General features: G+C 38.4%; 1 protein-coding gene across 1 annotated transcript in view; it reads left to right on the top strand.

The window, feature by feature from the left end:
* Positions 1–14,494, top strand: part of SPAG6 (sperm associated antigen 6) — a 75,521-nt gene extending 61,027 nt beyond the window's left edge. The window contains exons 9-11 of the mRNA NM_001159312.1: positions 1,712–1,828; positions 6,079–6,224; positions 14,181–14,494. Of these exons, the coding sequence (NP_001152784.1) occupies positions 1,712–1,828; positions 6,079–6,224; positions 14,181–14,250 (333 nt within the window). The 3' untranslated portion in view covers positions 14,251–14,494. The remainder of the gene's footprint in view (positions 1–1,711; positions 1,829–6,078; positions 6,225–14,180) is intronic.

Below are 14,554 nucleotides of genomic sequence, written 5' to 3'. Positions count from 1 at the left end.
ATATTTGAAGAGATATTTTATTTTTCAATCAGCACATGAAAAGATGTTCAACATCATTAGTCCCTAGAGAAATCAAATCCAAACCATAATGAGATATTACTTCACACCCACAATTAATAAGACAGGCAATAACAAGTGTTGATCATCACATGGAGCATCAAACTTTCTTACATAACTGGTGGGAATGTAAAATGTTGCAGTCATGTTTAAAAATAGTTTGGCAGTTTCTCAAGATTTACCATTATCACCTGACAACTCTATCCCTCAGAATCTTCCCAAGTGAAATGAAAACATTTGTCTACACACAAACTTACATATGAATCTTCATAGTTGCACTATTCATACTAGCCAAAAGTGGAAATAACCCCATGTCCAACAATTGGTGAATAAATAAACAAAATGTGCTGAATCTGTGTAATGGAATGCTATTTGACAATAAAGGAACAAAGCACCGATATGTGGATGAACCTCAGAAACGTCATGTTCAGTGAAAGAGGCCAGCCGAAAGTTCACATGTTGTATGACTCCACTATGAATTGCCCAGAAAAGTCAAATTTTTAGAGACAGAAAATAGATTAGTAGCTAATCAAATCTACTGGGAGGGCTGGTAGGGAGAGAATAGGGAGTAACTATAAATGGATAGGAAGTTTCTTTCTGGGTGATGAAAGTGTTCTAAAATTAGAGTGTGGTGATGGTTGCACAACTCTCTAAATTTACTGAAAATCCATAGAATCATGCAATTAAAATGGGTGAATTTATGCAATGTAAATTATATCTCAATATTATCAAAAAAATCTTAAGCCCAGGAGTTCCCTTCACGGCTCAGCAGTTAATGAACCTGACTAGGATCCATGAGGATGCCGGTTCGATCCCTGACTTTGCTCAGTGCGTTAAGGATCCAGTGTTGCTATGTCTGCGGTGTACACCGGCAGCTGTCACTCCGATTTGACCCCTAGCCTGGGAACTTTCACATGTCGTGGGCGCAGCCCTAAAAAGCAAAATAATAATAATAATAATATCTTAAGCCCAGAAATTGACAAGTAAACAAAATCTTAATTAACGAGTATACTAATATTTCTTTCATGCTGGATAAAACCACTGATTTTTTTTTTTTTTTCATTTTAGGGCTACACCTGCAGCATATAGAAGTTCCCAGGCTAGGGGTGGAATTGGAGCTACAGCTGCAGGCCTACACCACAGTCACAGCAACGCGAGATCCAAGCCATGTCTGAGACTTATACCACAGCTCATGGCAAGAGACTTAACCCACCAAGCAAGGCCAGGGATGGAACCTACATCCTCTTGGATATTAGTCGGGTCCATAACCCACTGAGCCACAACAGGAGCTCCCTACAACTGATTATTAATCATGATATACATTCTCATCTAGATGTTTATAGTAAAGAATCAGGTATGTTTCTTGGTGAAGGACGGTAAAGCTCCCTAGTGGATTTTTAGTGTCATTAGAATTCTTGATTAATAACTTGACAGTCTGCCACCAACTTGGAATTGTTAGCAGTAGAGTAAGGCTATCTGCATTGTACAGTAGGTGGGACCTTGGCTATCCTGTTTGTAGACCTTGTCACCAAAAGCAGCTATTTTCATCATAAGCTCTTCATTTCGCTCTCAAACTCTTGGAATGCAAGACATGAGTTTTTGTCAAGCTTTTGTGGATTTACTTTGTTATGTATTTTGCTTTGTATTTCAATAGAGTAAGAAAGCCATAAAGAATATCCTACAAAAATGCACCTATTTACCAGCTCTTGAGCCATTTCTGTATGACGCTCCTCCTAATATTCTGAAGCATGTGGTCGGACAGTTCAGTAAGGTAAGAAACGCTCTCTTAGCCTAGAAGGGGGGGAAGAAAATTAAAATGAGGTATTAACTTGTTTCTTCTCTTTGGTCAATGTTTTCTTCTGTAAGGCAGGAGTGGGTTTTACTAAACTTTCACCGATTATATTGACAGGGAAGATAACATGGGTTAATCAAATTAACATAAGTTAACGAAATTCACACATAAATAATTTACACTTCTTCCTCACATTTTCCTCACAGTCTCTGTACTGTCTTTTTATGTTCTTAGAGAGTAAAGAGTCAACATACTAACTGTCCCATAATTGTCTCATAAAGCAGACAATCTATATTGATGAGTAACTTTTGGTACTTTTCCTGGTGTCTGTTAGTCTAACTCATCTGGGAACACTGCAAAGATCTCATAAAGAAAAGGAAAAAGGTCTCTGAGTCACGGAAACATTTTTTGCAAAGTCGATGCCTTTTACTGGAGATGCTTTCAGGCAGTCATTTGGAGTTTATTGATGTATTTTGTGAACGCTGTAACAAATGCAGCCGCCGTATTTCTTAGATCAGTGCCGGTTACAGGTAGTAAGGCAGAGAGGCCAAGCTGCTGGGGAGGCTCAGCCAGAGGGACTGACTACTGACAGCCGAGGCTGGGAGAGAGCGTGCGCTCCTTCACTATCACGAACTGGTTAAACTGTGTTCAGGAGGTTGGATTTCAGAAAATAGAGTCTCTGGTATTAGTATCCCACAGCACCTATGAGCTCAAGCTCTGGAGTTGCAGAGCCTGGATTTCCCACTTATCAGCTGTAAAATCTTGAGCAAAGTCTTGACCTCTCTAAACCTTAGTATGATTACCCATAAAATGGGGCTAATAAGAGAACCTATTTTATAGGGTCATTGTAAAGATTAATGAGATGTTGGATTAAAGAGTTTAGCTTAATCCCAGGCACATAGTAAGCGCTCAAAACAAAACAAAAACCAACTCACAAAACCCCCCAAAGTTGTTTTTAAGAAATAAAATGTAGATGTGGTTGAGGTTATTTTTAAAAATGAATAAAAATGAATGGGAGGGCAAATTCATTTGCATAGTCAATTATAATGCTATATAAAGAGGTACCACTGTTTGTACAGTTCTACAAATAATGAACAAAACCTGTATATTACAATGTTCAAGGATCACCCTACATGGAAGTTCCTGTGTGGCACAGCAGGTTAAGGATCTGGCATCGCTGCAGCTATGGTACAGGCCACAACTGTGGCATGGGTCCATTCCCTGGCCTGGGAACTTCCACATGCCGTGGTTAAGGTCAAAAATAAACAAACAAACAAGTAAAGTAGGTACTGTAACTAAACAGGTCTAGTTTTAGGTACTTGTCTGAAACATAATACTGTCTGCTAACAGCCTTCAGTTCTCTGAACCCTTTCTGTCGTCTCTGACAGCTTGGCTGCCCCTCAAGCACCGTAGTCACTGGATGGGAGGAGGTTTTCCATTGCTGAAGCCACCTCAGGATACAGTTCTGTGTATCAGACACCTATGCTTTGTCATCCTCTTTCTAAGAAAATAACCAAACTCTGTTTTCTGAGTGCTAAGTTAAGAAAGTGAGTGGCTAATGCCATCAGCTAAGGGGTGGGGGGGAGTTGGGGGAGGATTGGACCATCTGCAGAGTCATCAGCTTGTGAAAGTGAGCAGGTGATAGTATTTCTGAAAGCTTTACTTTATAGTCTAATCTTTTAGGCTACTGAGATATTCTAGATTTATTGAACTTGCTATGAAAAGGAACACTAACCCAAACTGAGTTCAAAATAAGTCACTTTTAAGGTAAATTGTTGGGGAGTTCCCGTCGTGGCACAGCGGAAACGAATCCGACTAGGAACCATGAGGTTTCGGGTTCGATCCCTGGCCTCGATCAGTGGGTCAAGGATCCGGCATTGCTGTGAGCTGTGGTGTAGGTCGAAGACACAGCTTAGATCCTGCATTGCTGTGGCTCTGGTGTAGGTCTGCATCTGTAGCTCCGATTCGTCCCCTAGCCTGAGAACTTCCACATGCCGCAAGTGTGGTTCTAAAAAGCAAAAAAATAAATAAACAAAAAATAAAATAAAGTAAATCAGTGGGATTTGTGGAAATTAGATGGCCAAGATAAAATAAAGACGAGACTGCATAACACGTACGCTTATAAATGTGCCTTTGGGAATATTTGCTTCAGGCAGAATTTTGTGTTTTCTTAATCTAAGGATCCAGAGAACTAGAAAAGAGTTGGGAAAGCACTTCCAGAGGTAAAAGGATACTAATTTAACATGGCAGATAGGCAGTAATTAAAACTCTCCAGGCCAAACAAAATATTTAGAACCAACACATCTACAGGCTTTCCCATGTTTAAAAATACGCACTAGGGAGTTCTCAGTGGAAACAAATCGACTAGTATCCATGAGGTTGTAGGTTCAATCCCTGGTCTCGTTCAGTGGGTTAAGGATCTGGTGCTGCCGTGAGCTGTGGTGTAGGTTGTAGCCTTGGCTTGGATACCCCATTGCTGTGGCTGTGGTGTAGGCCGGGGCAGCTACAGCTCCCATTTGACCCCTAGCCTGGGAACTTCCATATGCTGAGGGTGTGGCCCTAGAAAGGAGAGAAAATAAAGAAATATGCACTAGAGTCATCTTTTATTGTCCAGTTGATGTGTATTATCATTCTATTAGCAAGATCCTTTTGCGGTTTTAAATATCTGTTAAATGCTTACACACACTCAGCACTCTGTTAAGCATTAAGGGACCGACCAAAAAAGAATAAGACAAAGTTTTTCAAGGAACTGTATAATCAAATTGGGGGACCAGATGAAACAATTAGAAAACACTTCAATGTGCTGGACTCCATGATAAACTTTTTTTTTTTTTAATATGAGAAGGAATTAGTGAATGCAGTCTGAGTTATTCAGAGAGGACGTCAATGGAGGAAGTACAAGTGAAAAAGGCTGATCTTTGGAGAAGGAGCAAGATTGGAGGAGAAATTAACACAGACACACTACTATATATAAAATAGATAGCCAGCGAGGACCTACTGTATAGCACAGGGAACCATACTCAATATACTCAGTATTTTGTAATAACCTATAAGGGAAAAGAATCTGAAATAACACATGTATGTATAGTCACTGCTGTACATCTGAAACGAACACAACATTGTAAATCAACTGTCAGAAGGGTAGCGATGACCACAGAAGAGAGGCGGCCCCCTCCCCACCCAGGACCCGGTTGTCTCTTCCTTGCCTGGTAGTCAGGTTGTCCTGCGTAATTAGCTTCTTCATCTCCATGGGCTCTTTCCTCTCAACACACTAATATCCACTGTTACATCCAGTGACTTTATTCACTTCTCACTGATTGCTTCTTAAAATCTCTTGAATTTGTTGGTTCCTTACTTCCCTGGTTTTTCGTCTGTCTCTCTAACATCTCCTCCATTTCCTTTCTCTGCCAGCTCCTTAGTATGTTCATTCATTTACTAAATATTTCCTGAGCATCTATTAGGTACTAATTATTCATTTTGAGGGAAATGAATGAGTGGTTTCTACCGTCAATGACATGTAAGTGTGACAGACATATAAAGTGATAATTGAAAGATTATGTGGCAAGTGCACTGACAAGGGTTTAACAAAAAAGCTAAGAGAGAAGAAAAAAACCTAACTCATCCTGGAAATAGAAAATAGGGGTGTCCCAGAGAAAGTTACTTAAAGGAGGCAACACCTGAGCTGAGCTGAGTCTTAAAATATGAACGGGATAGCCAAATACTGGGGGAGGTGTGTGGAAGGTGGAGGGGCATTCTAGAAAGAGAAACAGCAGAGGCAAAGGCAAGAAATAGCTCAGATGCGCCCTTTGAAGATATTGAAACAAAATTTAGCAAAGAGATCGGTAGGGAAGGAAGCTGGAGAGGTATTTAAGACCTAAGTCACAAAAGGCCCTCTGTGCCTTGTTAAGGAGCTTGGCTTTAATTTTGGAGCGACCTCGAATGCATGTAAGGAAAGGACGGACACTGCTTTACATCTTACCTACATGAGTGGGTCCCATCGCCTTTGCTCTCGCTCATTACCGTTATTCCATCTTCACAGCGTAAGAAGTTAGCACATTTCTGAAAAGGCTGCATTTACTTCTAGTCATCAGCAGGTTTAGGCTCATTATGTTATAGGTATATTGGCATAAATTCTCTTTTACATTTCCTCAGATATAGTATTGCTTTTCAGTAGTGAAATCCAGCGAGGAAAAGAAAAGCTGACATTTTTATGTGCTTCACTTTTCAAGGTGCTGCCACATGATAGCAAAGCACGACGACTTTTTGTAACAAGTGGTGGACTTAAAAAGGTTCAAGAGATAAAGGCAGAACCTGGATCTCTCCTTCAAGAATACATCAACAGTATTAACAACTGCTACCCAGAAGAAATAGTAAGGTGGGAAATGGACTCTGAGAAGGTCTAAGTTATCATATAGTTTTTCTGTTCTCAAATCTTGATTTTTATATCCACTGTGTCAACATGTGGACTTTGAAATACCATGTAAGACCAGTGGAGACCTTGAACTTCTCTTCTTATCTCTTCCACCCCTCAAGTGAAATGATGTTCCAATTTACACATATATTTCCAAATCAAGCTGGAGTGTCATTTGAGGCATTTCTGTATTAATTTAATAATGCTTTACTAGAGAATACCCAAATACAAAGTTAAAATTAAGTTAGCAATCTTCAGTGTGAACCTGGTTTAGAAAGAGTCTGATTTTCAGAGTGCCCTGCTTGTTGTTTTTCTGCCTTAAGCTCACATCCACATCAATGAGGGTATTACAGACGGAAATGTTGAATGGCAAAAAGAAAGTTAGTATCTATATTTGAAAAAAATTAAATAAATAATATTGTTTATGAAATGCAGGTGCTTCATAGTAATGTAGCAAGAAGCTATTTTCCAGATTAATTTTTTTTAATGAGCTTGGTTTACAGAACATTAAACCTAAGCCTCAGTCCTTGCAAGCCTAAAGGAGAACTCTACCACTAAACCCCTAGTAAGTAAAAGCAACATTACTGAGAACAGATAGAATTATTATACAACTAAATCTTTAAAAGTGTTCATAAAACAGGAGTTTCCGTCGTGGCGCAGTGGTTAACGAATCCGAGTAGGAACCATGAGGTCGCAGGTTCGATCCCTGCCCTTGCTCAGTGGGTTAATGATCCGGCGTTGCCGTGAGCTGTGGTGTAGGTTGCAGATGCGGCTCGGATCCTGCGTTGCTGTGGCTCTGGCGTAGGCCAGTGGCTACAGCTCCGATTTGACCCCTAGCCTGGGAACCTCCATATGCCGCGGGAGCGGCCCAAGAAATAGCAGCAAGACAAAAAAATAAAAAAATTTAAAAAATTAAAAAAAATAAAAGTGTTCATAAAACATGCAGAATTAAAGGCCTATTTAATCCACATTTTTCTAATACTACACTAATTTCTTATTTTATCTTAATGTTAGAGAATGTAAATTCCGGTGTCTAAACGTTATAATTTATATGTTATATAAACTATTGTTCCTATTTAATATCAGTACTTTTTAATATGTACGGTAACATTGATTTTAAACGTACAAAAATAGTTTTAAGATTGAACTTTATCTCATATACACATATACTCTGCCAGTAAATTCTTACCACAGGTACAAGTTTATGCACTTGGGGGAGGTTTATGAGAACTTCCTGATCAAAAGAGCTTCAATAAGTTAGCTTTGAAAATATTAATTTATATAAGATACATCAAAGGAGTAGTATAACACATTTGTCTACTATATAGAATATATAAATAGAATAGCATACCATATTGGTTAGAAAACATGAAATATGTGTGAAACCAGTAAATGAAGGAAATATGAAAATCTTTTATCAAGAAAATAAAGTTAATTTTTATACAGGGAATGTATGTCCCCATGGTAAGAATGCCATTTTTATATAAGTTTAAAGTAACTTTTAGGAGTTCCTGTTGTGGCCCAGCGGGTTACAAACCTGACTAATATCCTTGAGGATGTGGGTTTGATCCCTGGCCTTGCTCAGTGGGCTAAGGATCTGGAGCTGTCATGAGCTGTGGTGTAGGTCACAGATGTAGCTCAGATCCAGCATTGCTGTGGCTGTGGTGTAGGCTGGCAGCTGCAGCTCTGATTCGACCCCTAGCCTAGGAACTTTGATATGCCTCAAGTGTGGCCCTGAAAAGCAAAAAAAAAGTAACTTTTAATGCAATTTTCTATCATAAAATTATAGAAAAATGAAAAAACAAAACAAATTAAAGATACCCTCAGATGGAGTGACCTATTAGAATTTTAGGTCACTTGAATGGCAAGGTACTTTCTTTTTTTTTTTTTTTTTTTTTTGTCTTTTTGCTATTTCTTGGGCCACTCCCGAGGCATATGGAGGTTCCCAGGCTAGGGGCCCAATCGGAGCTGTAGCCACCAGCCTACGCCAGAGCCACAGCAACGCAGGATCCGAGCCGTGTCTGCAACATACACCACAGCTCACGGCAACGCCGGATCGTTAACCCACTGAGCAAGGGCAGGGACCGAACCTGCAACCTCATGGTTCCTAGTCGGATTCGTTAATCACTGCGCCACAACGGGAACTCCACAAGGTACTTTCTCGAATAGAAGTCTTCTTTCTACTTTTTTCTAGAATTATTTTACTGAGCACTAAGGGAAATCAAAACCTCTGTCATGTTGGAATTTGCTCTGGTGCTTCGTCAAAATACCATTGTTAAGTTTCCACTTCCACGTTCTGTGATCTGGGATTTTGTTTTTTAAAAAACTGGCTAAATATCATGAATAATTTTGGTTCACCGATTAGCTTTTTCAAATTTCTGTTATTTTTCAAAGCATTAGGTTCTCTAGAACTTAGAGGAGTTTTATAGAAATCATTGAAACATTGTCTTTCTATGAAAATAGACAATATAGTGGTTTTACTTTTGATATCATATGACTTAATGAATACTTCAGAATTATTCTTTAGGAGTTCCCGTCGTGGTGCAGTGGTTAATGAATCTGACTAGGAACCATGAGGTTGTGGGTTTGATCCCTGGCCTCTCTCAGTGGGTTAAGGATCCGGTGTTGCCGTGAGCTGTGGTGTAGGTTGCAGACGCCGCTTGGATCCCTCGTTGCTGTGGCTCTGGCATAGGCCAGTGGCTACAGCTCCAATTAGACCCCTAGCCTGGGAACCTCTATATGCCATGGGAAGCGGCCCTAGAAAAGGCAAAAAGACAAAAAGAAAAGAAAAGAATTATTCTTTAAAAGACAGTTATCAATGGATACACTCTCTCAGCTGTTCGCCCTAAACATTTATTTCATATTGCGCTCTAATTTTACTAATCTTTAAAAATGTTTAATAAAAGTAGTTGGTATGATGAAAGGGAAGGGGTCCAGGACTGGATGTTAGAAGACCCAAGTTCTAGGCCTGGACCTCTCCACAAACGTCGTCTTCTTATCTCTGCCTAAACTGGGAAGGGGAAGTTGCTTTTAGAGAACATCTAATTTAGGGAGGGAGACAGGCAGGTAGTCTTCCATTCAGCCCATTTCTAGTATGATAACAACATAATAACCCAAATTCTGTAAGCATCTGGGATGGGGTTAATCGCCTCTATTCCTAAAGGCCATGCAGAGGTTAAGTTGGGACAGCAGTGGTTGACCCCCAGAGGAAAGGAATGTCCAGTTCATTTTGTTTCTTTTGTGAGGAATATTGGCTAAAAGCTCAGACTTGAGTATCAAACAGATCTAAGTTCCTGTCTCAGTCCCAACTTACTTTGACTTTGGAGATATTACTTTACTCCATCTATAAAATGTGGATAATTACCCACTTTACAGAGCTGCTATTGGGATTAAGTGAGATAACACTTAGCCAAGAAGCTTATACAAAGGAAGAATTCGATTCAGTAAATATCTGTTATTGTCCCCTGTGGGCACCTCTCTTGTTTTTTGTTTTGTTTTGTTTTCTATCCAGGTTAAATCACATTATTAGGTGGATCAGATTTAACATTATAAAAACACTGGAGGAACTATCTGGCAGCACTTACCCACTTATCGTTCTTTCACAATTTCTTTTTTTTAATTTATTTGTTTATTTTTCTGCTGTACACTATTTCTTTTGATGATAAATGCATATCAAGCAAATATTTGTTTCTTTTTGCAAATATAAAAGATGTAAATAAAGATTGTTCTGCTTACACTTAAATTGCTTTTAATTGCTAATGTAAGACTTTTTCCTGATCAGAAGCTTCTTTTGAATTCCTTAACATTGGAGAGATTCTAGCTGGAATGGGGTTTTTGACAGCTAACAGACAACTTATGCGGAGATACATAAGTGGTCTGTACGCATGTATGAGAAGTTAGGTAGTGATGAATGTACTCTCTGCTCGTGGGGTAAGTGGTGTAAATCCTAAGCACGTTTCCTTTTCCTTGGGGAATCCTGGAGATTGTGGGGTCTCTGAGGTCCTTGGAGAGAGAGGTATGCAGTGGCAATTAGCTTGGCAATTAGCCAGGTAAAACTGATTGATTTATTGAGGACCTTTATGTTAAAGCGGTACTATCCAATAGAAATATAACATGAGCCACATTTGTCATTTTTAAAAAATAATTTTTGTTGAAGTATAGTTGATTTACAATGTTATGTTAGTTTCAGGTGTAAAGCACAATAATTCAGTTATGTGTGTGTGTGTATACATGCACATAATGTTATATATATGGATATATATAAAATGTTAAATTTGACCCACCTAATCATATGATTCAACCTGGACGGAAAACAACAACAACAACAAAAAACTCAAGAAAGACAGAGTTCCCATTGTGGCTCAGTGGAAACCCAACTAGTATCCATGAGGACTCAGGTTCGATCCCTGTCCTTGATCAGTGGGTTACAGATCCGGCATTGCTGTGAGCTGTGGGGTAGGCCGAGAGCTACAGCTCTGATTTGACCACTAGCCTGGGAACCTCCATATGCCACAGGTGTGGCCCTAAAAAGATAAAAACAAACACATAAACAAAAAACAAGAAGAGGGGTGCCCACAGGGGACAATAACAGATATTTACTCAATCAAATTCTTCTTTTGCGTAAGCCCTTTGGCTAAGCATTATCTCACTTAATCCCAGTAGCAACTCAATGAAGTGGGTAGTTATCCATATTTTACAGATGGGGTAAAGTAATATCTCCAAAGTCACAGTAAGTAAGTAGTTGAGACTGAGATAGGAACTTAGATCTCTTTGATACCTAAGTGTGTGTGTGTGTGTGTGCGCGCGTATGGTGCTCACATGTGCGAGTGTGTGTATTCTTTATCGGTTTCTTTTCCATTATAGGTTATTACAAGATATGGAGTATAGTTCCCTGTGCTATATAGTATGTCCTTGTTGATTATCTATTTTATTTATAATAGTATGTATATTTTAGTCCTCAACTCCTAATTTATCCCTCTTCCCTCTTTCCACTTTGGTAACCATAACTTTGTTTTCTATTTCTGTGATTCTATTTCTGTTTTATAAATCAGTTCATTTATATTATATTTTAGATTTCACATAGAAGTGGTATCATATAGTATTTGTCTTTCTCAGACTTATTTCATTTAGTATGTTAATCTATAGGTCCATCTATGTTGCTGCAAATGGCATTATTTCATTCTTTTCATGGCTGAGTAATATTCCATTGTATATATGTAACGTCTTCCTTTATCCATTTCTCTGTTGATGGACATTGAGGTTGCTTCCATGTCTTGGCTATTGTTAATAGCGCTGCAGTGGGAGTTCCTCCCCTGGCACAATGGGGTCAGCAGGTCTTGGGAGCACTGGGATGCAGATTTAATCCCCAGCTGGGAACAGTGGGTTAAGGATCTGGCATTGTCTCAGCTGTGGCTTAGGTGGCAACTGCAGCTCAGATCTGATCCATAGCTTGGGAACTCCATATGCTTCAGGGTGGCCAAACAAACAAAAAACCCCACAGTGAACATTGGGGTGCATGTATGTTTTTTTGCTGTTGTCTTTTTAGGGCTACCCATGGCATATGGAAGTTCCTAAGCTAGGGGCTGACTTGGAGCTATAGCTGTGGGCCTAATCCAAAGCCATAGCAACACAGGATCCTTAACCCACTGAGTGAGGCCAGGGATCAAACCTGAGTCCTCATGAATACTAGTTGGGTTTGTTACTGCTGAGCCAAGATGGAACTTCCTGTAACTTTATGAATTATGGTTTTTTCCAGATATATGCCCAGGAGTGGGATCATCAGATCATATGTGGTTCTATATTTAGTTTTTTTTAAGGAACTTCCATACTTTCTCCATAGTAGCTATACCAAATTGCATTCCCACCAACAATGTAGGAGGTTCCTTTTTCTCCACACTCTCTCCAGCATTTACTATTTGTAGACTTTTTGATGATGGCCATTCTGACTGCTGTGGCCACGTATGTCATTTAAAATTATGTAGTAACCACATTTTCAAAAGTAAAATGAAAAAGAGTAAATAAAAATTAATGATATATTTTTGTTAGCCCAGTGTATCTAAGTATTATAATTTTAACTTGTAATCAATATAAAAATTATTAATGAGCTATTTTTCATTTTTTTATACTAAGTTTTTAAAATCTGGTGGGTATTTTTATCACTTCTGGCACATCTCAATTCAGATACTAAATTTCATTGGAAATACTCAACTTGTGTTTAGAGTATATAAAGTTTACATTTGTGAAAGTAGATTCACAAGTTGTTCCAAACACACCTAAAATTTTTCCAATAACTGAGTCAAATATCAGTTTTTAATTTTTCATTGAATTTAAAAAATTCAGTTCACAGTCATATTTCACAAGTAGCTACCATATGAAACAGCACAGTTTTTAAAGTTTTGTTGTTCCTAAATCTACTTTTTACCATTTCTATAAAAAGTATTTATCATGTCTAACACATTTATAACATTCCTTGCCTAGGCAGGTGAGGACTGCTTTAAAATTTGTGACTTAACTCAGAGAGAAACAATTGTAACTTCCTTGGTCTAGGAATACTTTGAAGAGAATCACTTTTGAGGGGCATTTGGTGGCAGCATTCTTCTCGAGGTGCCTCTTTATGCATGCATGTAGGTATCTGTTTATCCATGACTGCCTGTAAGCACACTATTGGAAAAGCAGAGCTCTGTTTTATCCATGCTAACTTGGCAAATTGTGGAAGAAATTAGTATAATATAAATGATGAGTCTTTAATACAAGCATGTGAAGATAGAGACATAATTAACAAAGTATGAAACAGGTCTTCTTCTTCTTTTTTTTTTTTTTTTTTTGCTTTTTAGGGCCATACTCGTGTCATATGGAAGTTCCCAGGCTAGGGGTCGAATCTGAGCTACAGACACTGGCTTACACCACAGCCACAGCAACTCGGGATCCGAGCCACATCTGCAACCTACTCCACAGTTCGTAGCAACGCCTGAATCTTAACCCACTGAGCAAAGCCAGAGATGGAACCCGCATCCTCATGGATCCTAGTTGGGTTCATTAACTGCTGAGCCACAAAGGGAACCCCAGGATGAAACAAGTCTTGAACGTTAGGTTTTATCTGGAGAAAACACCTTAGGAGGCTTAATTATTTTGAGTGTCTTGGAACATTTTAAATTATACTTTCTTAGATTTTTTTATCCACTTATTATGTTTTACAATGTCTGCCAAATTTTGATATACTTTTATATGTATATAAAGTCTTTCCACAGTATGTGAAGCATCTCACAATGCATTAATCAACATATATTGTTTCTGTACTATATATTTTACAAAATGTTAAATTTATAAATACAAACGTATAGTACTAGAGATGCCCAAAACCCACAAAAAATGATTAATTTCCTAGGTTTGTATGATGGAATATTTGTAAACTATTAAATAGTTCATTAATGTGAATTATACTTCCAGAAGTTTTTGTTTGTATGGGTGGTCAGATCTAATTAAAACATAGATTGAGAATAATCTGTAAGGCAGTCAGAAGGCTGCAGTTGATTAGTAATGATAAGCTGTGTTATCTAACTTATGAATAAAACCTATTAGCTACGACCATGAAGGCAACATCAGTCACTTGACACAATCAAAACAAAGTCTCCTTAATAAAATACTGTCACTGGATCCAAGTTGCCAGCTTTTTAAAATGCCCCTTCTCTTGCCATTGCATTGATTGATTCCTGTAACCGATATGCTGCTCCTCCAGCACAGTCTTGCAAGCTGGTGCTCTCTTCCCTGGTCATCTCCAGCCTCATGCGCAAAAGCATTGCTGCAGCATAATCGGAGATTTCACTCACAGATTTATTTCGGATAAATACCTTATATTGAATCTTATGTGCCTATTGTGCTGAATCTTCTCACAAAGATCTAATAGAAAATTTTCTTTTTCAGGTATTATTCCCCTGGATATTCAGATACACTTCTGCAGAGAGTGGACAGCTATCAACCACTTATTAACTGAGCCAAGTTACATTTTTATACTCGAATTCACAGCAGAGTAGGAATGACAGTAGTTAAAGCTCTTTCTAAGTATTTGAATTAAATGCATTCTAGATGTATTCAATGTGAAATGTCTTTGGATAATATTTTCTAAATTTGCCACTTTGAAAATTAGTGGCTTAAATCGATGAGGAATAATTCATGGTCTTTTGCACAGGATTTGCTCTAAAGGTAAAATTTAAAATACATTAAAGAGTCTTAAGGCATTTGTTATATTAAAGACTGAACACACACATACACACACCCTCCAATAAGATATGGATAAA

This window comes from Sus scrofa, chromosome 10 (assembly GCF_000003025.6).
Source record: "Sus scrofa isolate TJ Tabasco breed Duroc chromosome 10, Sscrofa11.1, whole genome shotgun sequence".
Taxonomy (NCBI): Eukaryota; Metazoa; Chordata; class Mammalia; order Artiodactyla; family Suidae; genus Sus; species Sus scrofa.
Note: the sequence above shows the minus strand (reverse complement) of the source record. Positions and strands in the feature narration are given on the sequence as shown.